Source organism: Cuculus canorus, chromosome 5 (assembly GCF_017976375.1).
Source record: "Cuculus canorus isolate bCucCan1 chromosome 5, bCucCan1.pri, whole genome shotgun sequence".
Lineage (NCBI taxonomy): Eukaryota > Metazoa > Chordata > Aves > Cuculiformes > Cuculidae > Cuculus > Cuculus canorus.
Window position 1 is genome coordinate 24,988,816 of NC_071405.1, and position 18,448 is coordinate 25,007,263.

The 18,448-nt window shown below is 44.0% G+C and overlaps 2 protein-coding genes across 5 annotated transcripts in view; one reads left to right on the forward strand and one right to left on the reverse strand.

Annotated features, from left to right (window-relative positions):
- The first annotated feature begins 4,640 nt into the window (after positions 1 to 4,640).
- On the forward strand, positions 4,641 to 8,074 carry FAM181A (family with sequence similarity 181 member A). The gene is made up of 2 exons (XM_054068273.1): positions 4,641 to 4,768; positions 5,102 to 8,074. Exon 2 carries the CDS (start codon positions 5,173 to 5,175, stop codon positions 6,040 to 6,042), a length of 870 nt encoding a protein of 289 aa, XP_053924248.1. The 5' UTR covers positions 4,641 to 4,768; positions 5,102 to 5,172; the 3' UTR covers positions 6,043 to 8,074.
- Positions 8,075 to 8,185: 111 nt separating this feature from the next.
- Positions 8,186 to 18,448, reverse strand: part of ASB2 (ankyrin repeat and SOCS box containing 2) — a 51,986-nt gene continuing 41,723 nt past the window's right edge. For 3 of the 4 annotated variants that reach the window (XM_054067520.1, XM_009559187.2, XM_009559186.2), the window contains 3 exons: positions 16,852 to 17,413; positions 13,213 to 13,366; positions 8,187 to 12,466 (listed from right to left, as the gene is read on the reverse strand). In XM_054067520.1, coding sequence (XP_053923495.1) covers positions 12,330 to 12,466; positions 13,213 to 13,366; positions 16,852 to 17,413 — 853 coding nt within the window. In that variant the 3' untranslated portion in view covers positions 8,187 to 12,329. Of the gene's footprint in view, positions 12,467 to 13,212; positions 13,367 to 16,851; positions 17,414 to 18,448 lie in introns of all 4 variants that reach the window. The other variant, XM_054067521.1, reaches the window with a different exon arrangement.

The window sequence follows — 18,448 nt, forward strand, 5'->3', positions numbered from 1 at the left end:
ATTCTCCATCCTTATTCCACTCATAAGGTTAGAGGTTTCAGCTCCAGGACAGGACAGGGCTGCATAAGAGTCACTGCCAGGGTGAGACATTCCTGCTGCTGTCTGGAGCACCTGTGTGCTGGGGGGTGGTAAGGGATGCTGAGGGCTTGGGCTGCACCCCTGTGCGCACACTCAGATGCCAGACATCCCTTGGAGGCTGGTGGTAGGGACCACAAACCTGCAACCATGGTCACCATTTGCCTATCCCAGCTGCTCTTCAAGTTCTTGGACTGCTAGGTTGGCCCACACCACTTTTTTTCCACAGATTAATTACACTCTCAGAAATATTTATGAAGGTGACTTAGAAGTTCTTTCCCCTCTCAAAATGAATCTTCAGGTCTTGGGATGGGCAGGCTCACGTCCCAGGCTGGGACCAGGTTCTGAGTCCAGAGGACAACCTGTTGGAGTACTGAACGTCATCAGTGCCTCACTTTGGGTTATGTCCTACAGGACCCATCTTGAGGCCCTGGAAGGTCAGACTGTCTGGAGGGCCATTCATTTTCTTCTTATGACCTGTGTTTCCTTCTTATTTCCAGATGGTGACCTCTTTCCTCATGGCAGAAATTCTGGATACTGGTGCCTGAGGTGTTTTTAACAGCATTACTGTAAGCTTTTCGTCTCCCATTGTTTTCACTCCTAAGGTCACCGACTTCTTGCCATACAATATTTAATAACATCTTCCATCTTTACACCATCAGTATATCATTAACATCCCTCCACTTCAGACCCTGCCAATAAGAAATCTAAAATCAGGACCCCTGAGGAAGAGCTTTAGGGATCTTCCTGTATCCCAAGACTTTTCCTCTCTAGGCCAATACCCTAGGGAATTTCTAAAGAGAATCTTATGACCATTTTTGAAAAAGCCCTATTTTTTAAGTAAGAATCTTAAAGTCAGTGGTTTGGTTTTTTGAATTAATAGAGAATGTCTATTTTAAACATCCTTGAGGAAAAGAGGAGGATAACAATGCTTACCACAGACATGTACTTCAGACAAACATGAATTTACTCCAGATTGGGGAGGGCAAGAAGCCACTGAGATCTGATTTCAGTCCGGGGCTGCCCAGGAAACATACATGTGATATGCAGTTATTATCCTGACAGGGAGGTAAACACCTATTTCTCAGGCTAGGGTGGATAAAAAACTCCATTTTAGGTCAGGAAAGAGAATTTTGAATAAACTAGTGGCAAAACAGTGAATTCTGCGTCATCTCTGTACTGTTCAGATATCCACTGAGCTGCTCTTTGCTTTCCAGACCATTAAAATAACAGCAGTGATCTGGGTGTTCAAGCTATTTGAACAGCTCAGGGCACTGATGACAGAGGGATCTCTACCCCAGTTAATGGTGTGTGTCGCAGTTAGTGGGTCTGCTCATGTGGTCCAGGTCAGTTTGATACCTTTGCTGAAGGGGTCCATTAGCCTGGAAATAAGCTGTGGGAGGTTTTGATGTAGAAGTGGCTAAAGGTTGACATAGCTTACAGTGAGTGACACTTTAAAGTATTATTGTGTAAGAAAATATTGTTTTCTTTCTCCTTTATTCAGTCTGTAAGAAAATGCTGCATGTTTAGGAGAGACCTGCAACTTTGACGTGAATGGATTTATTCTTGTGCTTTACTTAAAAAAAGGAGTTAGGAAACTTTGTATACCAAAAATTCCCAAGAAGACAGCTGTCAGGAGGTGACACGTTGGTTATGAAGTGGGTCTCCAGCTGGTCCCTGTCTGCATGCTGGGAAGGCATGTGGAGACAGTTTTTCAGTTGCTGCACTAGTTTGACATGTTCACAGTGGAAAATGATGTATCATTCTTGAGCTTTTGGTTGGTGGACACTTCAAAGTACATTGGATCCTCGGAGAGGAGTGCCCTATTGTTAATTGTTCCTTTCACATGTACATTGGGATGAACATGGAGAGAGCAGCGAGGAACAAAAGGGCTCCGGTGGCCTCTTAGAGAACACCCTGTGCAGCTCAACCTGAGTCTGACCTTGAAGGGTGGGTTGCTCGGGTTTTTAAATCTTGCTCACCAGTTCATTCCGCTCTGGCTCCCGACCGTTACCCAGCTGCAGAGGAATGGGATGCCAGAGCAGTGAACGCAGCAGGGCATGGGGAGCCTCTCCACTGGTGCCAGGTGGTGCCCAAGGAACCACATCCTGGACAAGCATCCTTCTAGGAGAGGATGGGCATGGCTGGGCTCTGGAGGCTTGGAGAAGTCTTCTGCAAAGGATGTGTTGGAGGGGTGCTGTATTTTGCTTATCCTCCAGTAAGCCGGTAAGCCATGCTGACTCTCCTCAGTTTAACTGGTCCACTAACCATCAGTCCTAGAGCACAGGTCAGGGGTCTTGAGCGCCTGTGATTGGACAAGAGGTGTCATAACACAACATGAGTTTCCTAGGCCTCTGAAGACACAGTTCATTAACATCTTGAGAAAATCCTTTGCTTCAGGGCACTTGCCCTGTGTTTCTCTCTCTGCTCCTCTCACACCCCTGGGCAACCAACTAGATTTATTAAGAGATTGCACTATGCAACATGGTGCCCATTTTGGGTTCAAATGTTCAAGCACAGGAGGCAGTTAGTTCCTACAAGTGGAAATGTGAACCCTTTGTGTGCATCTCTTTCAGTGAGCTAGACAAAACCTCTCCCTGTAGCGTCAGGTGCACGGAAGGATCCGTGTTGTGTCACTGAAAGGCCAGGCCCTGGTTAGCACATCCCAAAATAGATGCAGAGGCAGGTGACTGGAAATTGCCCCCCACAAATGAACTGAGTGGAGAAGATTGTGCAGAGCTGTGCATGATGGTGTGAGGCAGATGATAGAGGCTGCAGGCAGGGTTAGCTGCCCAAGGTCTACCAGGGAACGAACTGCTTCTGAAATAGAAACTGGGAAGAGAGAGGCACATCTGTGGTGGCAAAGCAGCCACTGTGTTACAGTCCGCTGTAGTGCTGAAGGCTCCGTAGCACCTTCTGCCACAGGATGCCATGGCCCCAGGGTGTCCCTAAATCTGAAAAAGCTTGAGCCAGGATGCCAGCATCTGTGGCTCAGGCCAGAGCGGGAAGAAGAATGTGAGTAGGGATGACAGCACTGAGTGCACTAGCACGGGGGCACTGAAGAGTAGTCCCTGAGTCCTCTGCCCCAAATTTTGCGTAGTGGCACAGTCTGGACCTTGTCCTTCTCCAAGGAAAATGAGACTAATAGAAATGCGATAACAATGGTAAATTGTAGCTGTTTTCAACTCTCAGTGCTCAGCCCTTTGATGCCTCACATCAGTAAGGCAGATTTTACTTGCAAAACACTTGTGCTTCAGTCCCTGTTTTTCCCAAGGCATACGTGTGTTTGGTCCAGAACCGGCAGCATCTCCTTTACAGTGGGTGCACATGTTCTATGCCCTTCTTCAGTCTTCCTATCCCCAGGGTGCTTCGATTTGGAGAGTGGGAGCAGTGCTGCTCCATCCATGGGAGGCAGCGGGTCCTTTGCTGGCACACGGGCTGCCGCCAGCTCTGTGTCATTGGTGTGCCTGATGTGCACTGAGGGCAGCCCTTCTGCACTCCTCTTCCTCCAGCTCTCAGTTTTACCATGCTATTAAGTTATTGCTACCCCTTAGGGACAAGCCCGCAAGAAGGCGGAGGACTCGCATAACTCTGGATCAGTAAAGGAAGCAGCTCAATTAGCATTTCACACGCTTTTTCTTCCCTCTCTTCTTACCTTCCCTGCAGCGGGCATGCTTTCCCCTTAAAGGATTGTCCTGTTTCTGCTCCTTGCCAGCGTTGGCAGGGTGACAGTAGTCGAGTGTGCAAACTTGTGCTATTGTCCCCAGGCCAGGGGGAGTCATGGAGACCCACTAATATGACACAGGAAAATGTTTGCTGATGGCAGTTCTATGGGCTTTGTCTAACTCTTTCTCCATCATGACGACTCGATTTAAGTCTCTAACTGTTTGACTACAGATGCAAGAGTACTATCCAACTCCATCCTTTTGTCCGGGTAGTTTGAATGGGTAATTCAGCTTTTGTGTAACTCAATTGAGGGGGCAAACATAAAGACAAGATTCTTGAGCGCTCAAGCTCCCTTTCCATGGATATCTGCACATCTCTTTAGAGATCTGTTCCTTTCCTACCTTTTTCTGACATCATCTTCCCCTTAAAAAAAAAAAAAATAAAAAAAAAGACTCTGATGAGGAATGGTTAAAAGTAGGCTCACCCCATCCTCCGTATTATATTGTTCTGTGCCAATGAAGCACGGTGAGTATCAGCCCCTAGACAGATTTGGGGAGTGCAGAGAAAAGGGTGCCTCAACTTTTCTAACTCATCCTCAGCATTTTCACTTTGGATTGTGTCATTTTCAAAAAGAAAGGCCTTGGTAAGGGTTAAGAGGATAGGGGAGAATGGTAGAAATCACGGGGAAATGATTGTATTTATTAGCTGTCTTTCTGTGGCTGTCCCCATGGTGACAATTTGTGATGGCAAAGAATGCAAGGAGGGGAGGCTGATGCCTGATTGGGATGCTTTGTATTTGGCAAAGTGGCTTCTGATTGGCCTGTGAGAGCCCTGAACTCGCCAGAGTCGATATTCATTCAGCTTGCTCAAGTGCTTGCTAAACTGCTTCCAAACACTGGCGGGCCCTGGCTGCCTCCACTGAGGTTGGTGGTGTGTAACCTGCCTAACGAGATTAGTGGGGAAAGGGCTCTTCTCTGCAACAACGTCGCAGCCAACAGCACCGGTGAGAAAAGCCACCGTGTGCCGGGTGAGTGTCCACACTTGCTTACAGGGAGGTGGGAGCAGCAACCCCAGCTTCTTCTTTCCACCTAAGTGCTATCTAACAAGATTAAGTACCAGGCTGTCCGGCGTTTGTGAGCCAGTGGCTGGGCTGGTGTTTGCCGGAGCCGCGGTGTGGGATGGTGGGCTGCGGGCACACGATACCTCTGCTGGAAGTTTGCCGGCATGGAGGCAAATTTATGACAGACAACTTGTTGGTGTGGCTGAGAAGTTTGACATGTCCCCCCACCCTCTCTCCATTTGCTCAGTGGTATTTGAACTGAGGCTTCCTGCTCTTAAGTTGGCCTGTCATGTTTTACAGGTTTGCCAAGGTTTGTCAGAAGGTGGATTAAACACTTTTCATGGGAAACTCCATGCAGTGCATCCAGTGAGATGGCATCAGACAGTGAGGTAAAAACTCTGCTGAACTTTGTCAACCTGGCCTCCAGCGACATCAAAGCAGCTCTGGATAAATCAGCCCCTTGTCGCCGGTCGGTCGACCACAGAAAATACTTGCAGAAACAGCTGAAGCGGTTTTCTCAGAAGTACTCCCGGATCCCGCGGTGCCACGCCAGCAAACCCCCGGAGTGCAGCTGGCGCAGGGGGGCAGAGGACCGTGGCCGTGGCCCCCAGCCCGAGGCACCTGACCCCAGCCCCCATGGAGGGGCAGCCACCGGGAAGGCGCTGCGGACAGCCGAGGTGGAAGAGAGCCTTGCTGGGGAACGGCTTGTGCAGGAGCAGAACCCCGAGGCTGCCCAGCCAGACCAGGTGCCCATGAGGAAGCGACAGCTTCCTGCCTCCTTCTGGGAAGAACCACGGCCAGCCCAGACTTTGCCGGCCAGAGCCTTCCCAGCTGGCCCAGACGTGCTCCTGGCTCCCCGAGATTCTCCTTCCTACGAGGGGAAGAAAAGCAAACGGAGCGTGGAGGCTGCTGGCCCAGAGAACCCTCCTGAGCCTGCCCTGTGTGCTGGGGACAAGGACCCCGCTGGAGTCCTCTCGGGTCGTGTGGGCGCCTGGACTTGCTGCCCTTTCCCCTGCCCCGGGCCGGGGGTGTTCCAGCCCCCCAGCACGCTGCCCCTGTCGCCCTTCCCAGGGCTGGGGCTGTGGAGGAAGAGTGCAGCTGTACTGCCGGCAGAGGTGCCGCACTTCTGCAAGGAGGCTGATGGTGCAGGGCAGAAACTCTACAAACCCGTGGTTTTGAAACCCATCCCCACCAAGCCCACCGTTCCCCCACCGATCTTCAATGTTTTCAGCTATCTTTAGCTGAGGGAGTGTGGGAGTCACACTGACACACGACGGCTCCTCAGAGTGAATCGAGATGCCCAGTTGAATGTCAGGCATGAGCCACTGGCAGAGTGGAGCGGCATGCGGGAAGGAATCCAGCGGTCCCACCCGTGTCCCTGTGGGCAGGCTGGGGCAAATTAGTAACTGTTATGAAGCTGCTCGGGCTCTACTCTCCTCTCAGTACATGGATGCAAATTGGGAATAAGCCTTATGTAGCCCGTGGCATGGAGCATGAGGCAAACCAGGGCTCTTTCATTGATGGGCATTGTCTGAGCTGTGGTGAGCGGGGCTGCGGGCCATTCATAGATGCACTTGTAACACCTAGGAGACCTACTCCATGTGGGAACGTCTTTCCAGGGTTGCCCTGTGGCAGCAGCAGTGAAATGAAATGAATTAAGCCCATTCAAAGAGTTTTTGTACTTTAAAGTAATTCCAGAGAAGTCAAGATATTCAGGTCACTTCCTTTTGCGTGCAAGAGACTGGAAGGACAGTATTTAATGTAGAAACTGCACTTGTGAATTGATTTAAGCTTTTCTTGTATGTAAATACTGAGAGAATTAAAAGAAAAAAATAAGGGAAGAAAGGAGGTAATTTTATTTTGGTGATTCTACAAATGCAGTCTGTTTATTTTTGTCCCACTGGGTAGACACATGTTTGGTTTTCAGCTACTGGGTAGATATGAGGGATGAAATCTCTGCCTATTCAGAGTGAAGTAAAATCAAAAGTTATTCTGGGGCCGGGAAATTAGCTAGTGTTAAGCTGGGGCAAATGGAAGCAGGATGAATTTTCACATGAGGAATTGTTCTGCATCAATAAAACAAATGAGAAATTGTATTGGTTGATTACAAAACCATAAAATATGATAGAAGGAAAAAGTGTATAGAATAGTCTACCTTGATTTCTGGCTCACAGACATCTTTTATTTTGCCTCATTTTTAAATGCTCTCACAAATCCTAGCTGCAAATTATTTACTTGGTATTTTCCTAACTATTTTAATAAATTGGCATTAGAAAAGTTAAAAGGGGATTCTTTTAAGCTAGATTTCTCTTAAACCCATGGGGAAAGTGGTGCTAAGGCACAGAACATGAGATCTGAAAGGTTCAATACTGCAGGCCTATGTATCTATTCAGTTATACTAGGGTAAATCACTGAGGTCGAGAGAAGTGTATTACGGGGATAAAAGGGCCAGAGAACGGACATCTGTATCTCCCAGGGCCTAAACCTGCTCTTGCTGAAGCTAATGGGAACTCCTCCAAGGATTCAATAAAAAGTGGCCTCGATCATCTTGGTTTATGCTTAGCGTAACTTCCTATGTCTCTTGGTATCTCCATAAGAGGAAAACCAGGCAACACTTCTTTCGAGTGCATTGCAGCAATGAAAGAATTATCATCTTAAGCAACTGTAGAGTATCATTTTCGATCTTCTGATGAGGCTTGGTGCTATATAACCAAGTTGCACCTTTTGTTAAGATGTGACCTCCTCTCAGGCTAAAAGCAGCTCATTCGTTCCCCAGACCTTGCAGCATAGTCCACCAGTGTTTACTTTTATGGAAACAATGGCTGTGTTAGTCCAGCAGGCCAAAAGTAGAAACAGAGTTGACTTTCATTGCTTTCTCCCTGCTACAAGCACTTACTATACCTATCAAGCCTGTATAGACAAATCCTATAGGGGAGAGAGCAGGAAATGTTTTGGTAGCCCATACCTGCAGCCACATATAAGGAGCAAGGTAATAAAGAAATGATCTAAGGGTTAAAGACGTCAAATTAGCTCTTGATCCAGAAGTGAAGATATTAACATGCTTGGATGTCTTCCCCTTTTTGTCTTTTTGAAAAACAGTCTCCACAAGGGGACTCTGTCCATCTCCACGAGGATATTCTAACAGAAACCGGATGTAGTACCCCATTTGAAGTCAATTGGAGGAGAAATATAGCTCTTAATTTGCAGAGATGTAGGCAAGGAAATTTTTACATGGAAATATGGGTGCTTTTGCACACTGATAGCTCTGTGTAATCCAGATGAAGCCAGGTGCAATACTCTCTCCCAGTGCTGCCAATGTGGAGCAGCCTCCTTGGCCTTGGTCTGGATTTCCATACAGGTGACCAGAGCAGGTCATGGCATGAACCACAAGTATTGCAGTGATTGCTGTGGACAGGTGCTCCTGCTTGAGTTCAGAATGGAATATTGCATTAGAATATGGATTTATATCAAAATTAAAATACTTGGCAAAGAGAAAAGCCTCTGTAGAAATTTTATTTCTGAAGAAATATAAAATAGAAAAGAGTCAATATCAAGTTTCTACCTTCTGGATATTAAATAATTTGGTTTTATTTTCTTCTTTTAAACTGTTTCTTAATTGAATGTATGTTACTATACTATTTCCATGTACTAGAATAGCATGTTTTTAAGTTATAATTAAGGGTCAAACCACACTGTTCCAAATGACCTCTGACACACAGGGGTTATCCTCAGATTTAAACTGATGTAACTTTCAAAAATCCTTAAAATCCTTTGTTAAATGGATCTTCCCTCCCCAGCCCAGGGCAGGCAATGGTCCTTCCTGCACCTCTGAAGTGGAGCAACAATGAAGTAAAATGCAAATGAATGAAGGCAATTTTTAAGTATATTATGAATCACTAAATGGGGATGTGTGAGACTTTCCAGAAAGTTTTCAAAGAATAACAACTCTATCACCTTTCTAGCAGGATGTACTGCTCTCTCACCCTTAAGATTAACATCAGAATTATTAGTTGTTCAAGCTTGGATTGGTTCAGACTTTTCCTAGCTATTTTCATGTTTGATTGTTCAATGTCACTATTCAGGACAGCTGATAGCCCTTCAGAATCTAGTTGTTTATTCATAATTCATTTTAAAGAAGGAAACATAACATTTGAGAGCTGCTATTTACTACATCAATGCAAATTTAAACTGTTAAAACCACAACAGCTTTTATAAATAATGCGAAGGGAGAGGTAAATGTAAAAGCTTTCATAAAAAATGAAATAAAAAATCAAAAAGTGCACAAGAACATGAAGTGAATTGCACATGTTGCAGTAAAAAAACAGTACAGTAACCTGGTCATAAAATATTACTAGAATATTTCACATAAAGTCAAAAGTCATCATCTCTAAAGGAGTCTATCTATCACACTCAGTAAAAACAAGCCACTTTACCTTGCATAAAAACTACTGATCTGCTTACAAAGCCTGGTTTGTTTGCAGTTTGGGATATCTGCCTTTTCACAGTAACTTCTAGGTAAGTGCACTAAATACACACTGAATTTGTACAGATTCAGTATTGCGCACAGAATACTGTGTCAATGACTGGAGTGGAGAGGTAGCAGGCTCCATTGCAGTGCAAATAAATGTAAACTGAGTGTGTGAAGATTTGCTCTAAGGATCAAGCAGAAAGGACTTAATAACATTGTAGTTACCAGATTCCCCCTCTAGCAGACTAGTTTCTCTCCAGTTTCTGTGCACAGTGTTCCTTTATCCTTCGCGCAGTTGCAGTACATACCCATCAGACTGCTAATCTCCAGCCCAGTGACTCTCCTGCTTGGGATGGATGGTTGAGAGCAATCGGGACATGGGTGTCTCAATAGAGATGAAGGTCTCCTGGTAGGAAGAAGAAATGGACTTCCCAAATTTGCTTCACTCAAAACCAGTTTCAACCTCTCCAAGGGCATAAAAAGAAATTGCAACTCATGAGACTTCTGCATATGTTACAGTGTTGGCTCATAGGAAATTCCCAGTTTGAGAAACCTTATGAAATCCCCCACACCTTTGTGGTTATACATGCAGTTGCTGATTTATTCTGCTTTTATCAGCCAGTGGTTTCCAGAGCTGTTATTGCACACTGAAACAGCACTAAAGTAAATGGTCTCCAGCAAGCTGTGTCTGTATCCATCACCATCTACGACTGTTGCGCTCAGTTAATTTCAAGGTATTTCTTCTGATTTATATCAATGTGAGTAAGACCTAGACGTTCACTGCTCGGCCACATAAAGTGAGAGATGCATGAACTCCACAGATGATTTTCTATTTCTCAAGCTATTGCTTGCTAATACAGGGCCTTCACTGGCAAAACTGGTCAAAAGATTTCCTGTTCCCCATCCCTTTCCATTATTTTTCCAGCCTAAAGCAATTCCCTGTTCATGATGCAGGAGACAAGAGGGTAGGTCTTAAACTGTTATTAAAGGAAGTCAATAGATGAAATTTCAGCAGTGGAGGAATCACTCCTGACTTCCCAAAATTTTGCAAGATCAGTGCTCAGTGTGAATAGAAACTCTGTTGGCTTTTCAACTTCCTTTGCATTTGGAAAGGAAGCATCTGTGGACAGAGTTCCCATACCTGCAACCAATTATTCTGCTCATAATCTGTTCCACAAGCGCTGAACATATTTCACAAAAAAAATCACAGAATCATCTTCTGTGCCCAGACAGACTTGTCTGTGTGCATTTTTAGTCCTGTGTGAAGGTATAAAAGTCCACACAAATAAAACTCAGTGCAACGCATTTTTCCTGCTTACATTTCTACCTGATTCCATGGTATACAAGCCAACTAACAAAACCAGATGTCAGGTTTCTGGTGGGGAATCCAAACAAACCATGGCGCACAGCTTCTTTTTCAACTAAGGTAAAAACGAGTGTGCTCCTAGCAGAAGATCTGCAAAGACACAGTTCCAAATCTAGTCTCTTCCATGCTTACTTAGGTTCCTAGTCAGGAATGAGGCACTCATCACTGGTTCAGCAAGTCACACCTGTCAACTGAGCTATAGTCACTGCCAATAGCCCCTCATGGGCTCTTCGGCCTCCCCAGCTGTGAGGGAATGTGACTTGTTAAAAATGTCAATAAAAGAATTTCATGGTCAATTATAGTGGTTCAGCTGATAGATGGTAACTTGTTCAGCTGCCATAAATCAGTTGTGGATCTGAGCTGTAAATAAGTGACCTAATTTTCAAAGAAGCTGAGATAACTTTCATCAGTATCAAAGGGAGCTAACAGATACTTTGAACTTCCAAAGTCAGGAAATTCAGGGCTAAATCCTAAAATGCTTATTCTGCCTTACTGATATCTGACACCAAATGTGGTCCCAGTGGAACTACACCTGGTGCAAGGAACTTGGCATTGTTTAGGCACCTGAATAAGGATTTGGAAGCCTAATTCTGGGCATTCATTTGCATAATTCTCAAGGCCTGAATTTCATAATTTTGAAAGAGTCTCTGTTTTCTTCTGGTGATGATATTGTTATAGCCACAGAGGTCCAAGAGATTAAGAGAGGCTGAGTGTTGTAGGAACCAGACCTTCTAGTGAAGCAACAAATAAAGTTGTAATAGTGTCATCTCTCCCTATGTACCTCACTTCTTTGCTCCACATCACTTTCTGTTCATGCTTATCTAGGGCTTTATTCTGTTCTGACACCAGCTTCATGGCAGAGTAAAGGTACTGGTTACAGTGCGGCTACTACTATTTTACATCAGAAAAAAAACCCCAAAACAGCTCAGAGTTGCTTTCAAGTTCCCAGTCTCAGAAATTCTCTCAAGCAGAATTTCACCTACTTCTTACTGCAAACATAATACAACATGAACTGTATTTACTATGTGCAAATACAATTTTTACATCCTTTTAAAGTAAATCTTCCCTTGAATTTTAAATAAATCAGCATCTCTGGATTTTAGTCTATTAAAATGTTCTGGGCTTTGAATGTTGAGAAATCAAGTATGCAACAAGAAAGGTCAAAAAAATAAAAGCAAAAGTGTTAGCAATACTGTGTCAAGTTATCAGAAATTAGCAACTAGCACACTTAGCAGAAATAAAAAAAAAAAAGAAACTAAAATTAAAATCTCATTCAGTGAAGGAAATACAATTGTTTTCCCAAATATGTTGACTCTTGACAATTTCTGAATTGTGATCATAACAAGGATGCTAAGCTCCAGCCACAGCTTCAAGATACCTTTGAATTCCTCCCAACTACTTCAGCACTATTCATTTTTCAGTGCTGGCATTCATTTCTTTTTCTTTGCAGATGAAACTCTGAGGTGAATCACATGTGTTTTCTCTTGGAATACCTAACGAATGTCCTATCTTTAGCTCTTCATCTCTTCCATTTTCTTCTCACTCATGCTTTAGAAGCATATTTCACTTGGATTAGTCATTGGAGGGCGCTTGACCAAGCCAGCAGCAATTCCTCCCCACCATGTGTGGCCTCGCCATGCCGATGACACTGTGTGCCCTGCCAGGAAGCTGCTGTGTGTCCAGTGTGCCTGGGGTCACTGTGAGTAATCATGCTGTAAATATCGAATCAGTCTGTCTGGGAGAGGCAAGGTATCAAGAAGTTTAATGCGGTTTCTTCCAACCAGGCTTCGTACCTTGATGCGGCAAAGATGGGAAAGAGGTCGTGGGGGCTCTGAAAAACAGGCAGGTCAGAAACATGAGAAGAACAGGTTTAAACTTGAGAGGAACAGCTTGTCTTGGCCAGGTCAGTGGCAAAAATTAAATGGGAGAAGGAGAAATAAAAAAAAAAGAGCTTTTCTGTAGTGCAGGGATGATACACCTGGCATTGGTGGCAGCTCATCTATTCTGAGGCATGACATAGGGAAGGAAGCAGGGCTGGAGGATGGGGTGCTGTATGCCATCTCAGCCTTAGCAATGGACTTTCTAGGAGGATTTAAACAAGCTGTTTCACAATACTCTGCCTTCCCATTGAAAATAAATATGTAACAAATTTGGCTTGGTGCTAGAAAACTTAATTCTGATAAAGTCTATGAAAGACTTTAGATTCTGAAGGAAAGGACATTTAGGAAAGCAGAATATTAGTAAAAGAATTAAAGGCTTCTTGTGCTTGCTGGGTGCAGCGGAGATGGTCACGCTGCCCACCAGCCCTGATCTGACTGCACCCCAGGAGCAGCCAAATGGGCATTCCTGCACTGGCAATGCTTATTTCCAGTTGGTCAGATCCACAGCTGGTATACACGTAGCATCACAGAATCTGTGACACTTCATCAATTTCTAGTACCTCATACCTGTTCCCAAATATCTCAGTGGGGAAATCCTAACAAGTTTAAGGGATGAATATTAAGAGGAGATGGTGACTGACGTTTTGAATCCAACAGTGGAACTATTTGTACCAAATTCTCTCCTAGGCAACCATACCTGCTTTTTCTTTAATGACAGCCCAGTCCTCATAGCTGTCAATGTGCTCCTTGAGCCTGGAACAGAGCTGCACATTACCTACATAATCAAGGAGAACATCGATGATCGGCCCAGCCCAGCGACTCATCTCTGGAGTAGACACCATTTCACAAAACTTCAGGGAAAAACAGATTTACTACAGTCAGTGGGACATGAATGCACCCCTTGAAACTGCACCAATAGCAACAGCCCCTACTGTGTTCATGGTCCCACCCTTCTACTAGCTGTGAGAGCAATTACGTTTCCCCTCAAGAAACTTCAACTAAAGCCTCTTTTTTTTTTTTTTTTTTGCAACTAAGGGTAGAATTCCCTCTTTAAAACCACAGAAGGACACAAAACCCTGGTGGACTCCTAGTTCTGGAGCATGGAAAGGATGTTGAAGTGTTTACAGAGTCCAAAGGTCCTACTTCCACAGTAACAGGAGGGTTGAACAGGGCTCACAGGTTTGCCCCAAACTAAGGGTAAGTGCTGAAAGATTCATGCAGCTCAGGGCACTGCCACCAGCTGTTTGTTCCCCTTCCCTTCTTGGAAGGGGCTCTAGGGGTAACCAGGCACAAAGGAAGCTTAGGGAAATAGCAGTGTACCTCCTACTTCTGGTGAGCCCACTGGTATCTGCAGCTTTTAGGGACCAAACACCTCACCAGAAACAAGTTTAGGGAAATATTTGTACAGATGAATCCCAGATGGTTTCCTTGCCCATTGGGAAACTGTCCTGAGCCTCATACAGAACAGAAACACATTCCTTACTTAGTCCTGGATTTGGCAGATCTTCTGTTGCCCCCAGTGCAAGTTGCAGAGTAATCAAAGCTGTTGCATGGAGGGCTGCTTATGGAGATATTGAAGAACAGACTTACGGACCTGACTTTAAGAAGCCTCATTTCAAAGAAGTAGTGACTTCTCTCCCCACTTTAATTTAAATATATATATTATCCAGACAGCTTTATCTATCTCTATTAGGGTGTTTCATATGATGAAAATATCTGTGGATTTATCTGCAGACTTATACGCATGTGAGTAGTCAGAAAATTTAAGATTAATTAAATCACACTGTGTGGATAAGAACGCAGGCACATGGTCTAACCCAATTGAATGATGATGGCTTAAGCATCATCCATCAACTTAGTCACCGAGACTGTCTGCAGGCACCCTCCAAGCCCGCTCCAGAAAGGAAAGAAACAGCACCAGCTTAAACTTCTTTCAGTTTAAGCTCCTGTAACTGGATCACATTTGATTATACACGCACGAGCCCCAACTCAAAATGCACTAAACTCTTGTGTGGATTCTCTTATTCAGAAATAAAATTATATTAGCTCACCTAGTAAAGAATAAAGCTGCAGAAAATTATAAGGTCATTTTATTCAAGGTGAGATCATTCACAGAGGTGTTTACTACTCTTCTGACTTTTTTTTTTTTTTCAGTGAGAATTACTATATAACGTTTCCTGGGAAAATGAGATACAGTAATGTTGGGAGGATCTGAGTGGACAACCCACAGTTTCTTGCCTGGACTGCTTATAAGAAGTGCCAATTGATGTATCAGGCTGTCATTCTTCAGTGCATATACAATTGTCATACAGTTACCCATAGGATGTGTGAACTGGGGATCTCCACTACCACCTCTAAGCACTAATGCCACTTTGTCAGAGTTTATATGAGGACATACATACAGGGCAATGAAACACCGGATCTTACTGCTCTCCTTTTCTTGTCTCCAATAGAGACTTTATCTGCCTTTTCTCTCTTCCCTGTTCACAAGCTCAGTCTATAAAATTGTTTTGTGGAATAAATATATTCCAAAACATGTTGTGGTAAAAGAAGCACAGCCAAACAAAGGAAAATAATGCAAACCTGCAACTACAGGCAATGAGATTGACTCAGGGACAAAGTATCTCTGGGCCTGGGATGGACATTGCCTGCAGTCTCGGTAGGCCCCTGAATACCTACTTGCAGCAGCAGGATGCTTCACCCCTCACCTTCATTGTTTTGACACTGCCGTTCTGGAAATGTGGACAGAGATAGCAGCCTTTTTTTTTGCATTCAGTTTCTCCAGGACATAATTTATTAGCAACAGTAATGATTTATAGTTATATATTTTTCAAATCCACTTACAGTAGTTCATAGTCTTTACTGTATAAAGACTAATCACTCAGATTTATTAAGCTTATGTAATCTTATACAAGAAAATAAAAAATGCACATCTTTGGTGTGTTTCATGAGATCCTCTGTTTCAGGATATAAACCATATCACCACTATGTCATGAAGCTGCACCATACAAACCTTGCTTTTGTTACCCAGATTCTTGACAGTAAGAAGCACATTTAAAATAATGTCGGAGGGATGGAATTGCTTTTTCTCAATATGTGTTTGTTCCTCACTGGTCTCTCTCTCAGCACAAATAGAGCTTACACAGCTTTTGCTGCTTCTGTCTCACGTGGTCTGACCTTTGAGGTGATAACTCTGTTTGTGCGTGGCCTGATATTTTGCTAACCACTAAAAGCAGTTTTAGGTGAGATCCAGAGGGGAATACTATGCTCAAATAAGTGAAAACAGAACAGTTTATGAGTCACTAGACTGTCATAGAGGGCTATAGATAAATTCTCTCTCCTTGCCTTAGAACTCCAGCCCTCTGTTTATGTACTACCTTATCATGGTTCAAGAACTAGAGATGATATAGTTTACAATTTTTCTTCAACAAAAATGTGGTTTCCTGGAGCAATTTTGCTGTGACAAACACTTTCAAGAAGAAGTCGTCTCTGCTTGGGATTATTTTGAGAGGTTCTTAAGAATCCTCTTTCTAAGATTTCTTTACAGACATGTTACTGAAGAGTAAAGTCTTTTGGAAGACAGAACTGACAATAAAAATCCAGATTTCCTAGGATGTTTAATGTTTTCCTTTATTCTTTCCATAACCAAGGAGCATTTATTGGTGTCCATCTCTTTGGGCTAGACACTACTTTCTTCTGAATCTCTCAAAGCTACACTTAAAACTAGATAGAAGCTCTTACATTTCTTCCCTGATTTTATGCAAAATAGAAAGATATTTCTTTGTTGTGTTCTATGTCTAAACCTTTCTCCAGGGCTACTCATCCAGTAGACCTGGAAATTGCAACTATTTACATTCATTAATTTACCTTCATAAAGTGAAGCACTAGACAATTTTAATTTAACCAGGAGCTTAAATTCCCTGTCAGACAAAACTAATCTTTCAGGGCAAATAAAACAAACAGGTTTCCACTCCCCATATGCTACCGTCCATATGCTACCACCCATATGACACTGCCTGTCAAGAAACCATGCTTCACTCATGGCACCTCAGATCCAGAGCAAAAGAATATTGTAGAGCTGATGGTAAAGCTGTCAAAATGGCTATAATTCACTGTAAATTCAAGCTAGGGCCACAGGAGCTAATTGTCTACCCTCCCACTGTTGTTGAACATGGACTTGGAACATTTACAGACTCTTACTGAGCCTTTTTTTCTATAAATTAAGTAGGAATAGAGGCATTTTCTCTCACAGGAAGCATAGGAGAAAAAATACATGGGTACGTCAAGACACATGCATAGGAGACATCCTCAGAACTATGTTAGATACAGCGCTTACCTGTACTACAGCTGGCTCCTTGGACAGTTGAGGATCATTAAGGCTGTCTCGTCTGTAATTTAAGGCAGGATGTGGGCCGTTTCCGTACTGACACTCAAAACAGGCAACTGCGTTACAGCCCAGATCAAGGAGATACTTCAGCACAGAAAGGTACTTCATTGAGAACATGATGGTAGCTGGAAATGCAGTGGGATGGCTTGATATATAGGCATCAATGTTTGCTCCATGGTCAAGAAGCAGTTTCATGGTCTTCAGGCAGCCGTGGCGGATGGAGATGAGTAATGGGTTAATGAGGTCAACATTGGGGTTAGCTCCAGCTTGCAGCAGGAGTTCTGTGGCATAGATGTTGTTGTTAAAAACAGAAAAATAGAGGGGGGTGGTGCGCCTGTCCTCGTAAAGGCAGGACCGTTCATTGGAGAGGGCAGTATTGACATCGTAGCCAGCATCAATCAGCTCTTCCAAGATGTCATCATTGTTGCGTTCAGCTGCTAAATGCAGGGGGCTGATGCCACTGCGCTTGACGCGAGTGCGGCTTGTCACAGGGATCAGCATGGAAACAATCCTGCCAGGTGGAGAGTCAGTGAACAGCAATGAGTTCTAGGGGATCCACAACCATATCATAAATTGTAGCTGTGTTGTTGTAACCATAGAAGAATGCCTAGTAACTCATGCACAGGAACAAATCTCTCTGTGAGAATGCAGGGTGTGAACTTGAAACTGGTCAACAACCCCCTCTGTTCCTACCTTGCCAAAAATGTGAATTACATGACCTCCTCTTTCATGGAGGAACAAGTTTTTAATAAATTATCACTCAGTTCATGTGAGGTAACGGCAGCTACAGGGACAGTTACAGAAAAAGATAAGATAACGTGCTGGCACTTCACCTGTTACAGCTGTCATAGGTGCCATAGCCCAAATGGCAGGCATGCTGACAGGATCTCCCAGACATTCTGCACCTTCATCATCACGCTATGGGTAGGACTGGAGGAAGGGGTGCACAGCCTCAACCTGAGAATCTGCCAGCAGAGAATCTGTATCTTTCATTGGGATTGCCTTATTGCTCAGCAGAGAAGGACACCAACACAAGATGCCTCCTGAGTCACAGTGCCTCCTTTGCCTCCTGGGTCACAGTCACAGCAACAGGCTTGAGACCAGAAAGGAGGTGAAGCCATACCTTTCTCTGCAGGTCTGAGCTGGGATAAACCACATATCTGGTTTCCAGTTGTTACCCTGTATTTATCCCTGTCCTGGATGCCCTCATTGTGTGATTTTAGCTGTGGCAAATTGATGGGGCTATGAGTGTCCATCCAAAATCACAGGGAGCCAAAAAGATATTTAGGAGAGTGGAGCAGAAGAAATAAAAACATTCTCAGACTGGTTTCCATGCATTAGCTCAGGAAGAAAAAAATATACAGCTAAATCCTAAACCCCAGTAATAAGGGATTGCTATTGGAAAGTGTGATGTAGCCTTAAACACATTATCGTAAATCAAGTTCATCTTGTTATGCAATGTGAAGTTCAAATATATGATGTACAGGAGCCCTGCAGTTGGCAGTCTGTGATCATGAATGATGTGAAAGTCTGTGAAAGTCTGAGC

Bases quoted from the DNA above. Each gene is read 5' to 3' on its own strand.
- FAM181A (XM_054068273.1), top strand. From the start codon at position 5,173: ATGGCATCAGACAGTGAGGTAAAAACTCTGCTGAACTTTGTCAACCTG.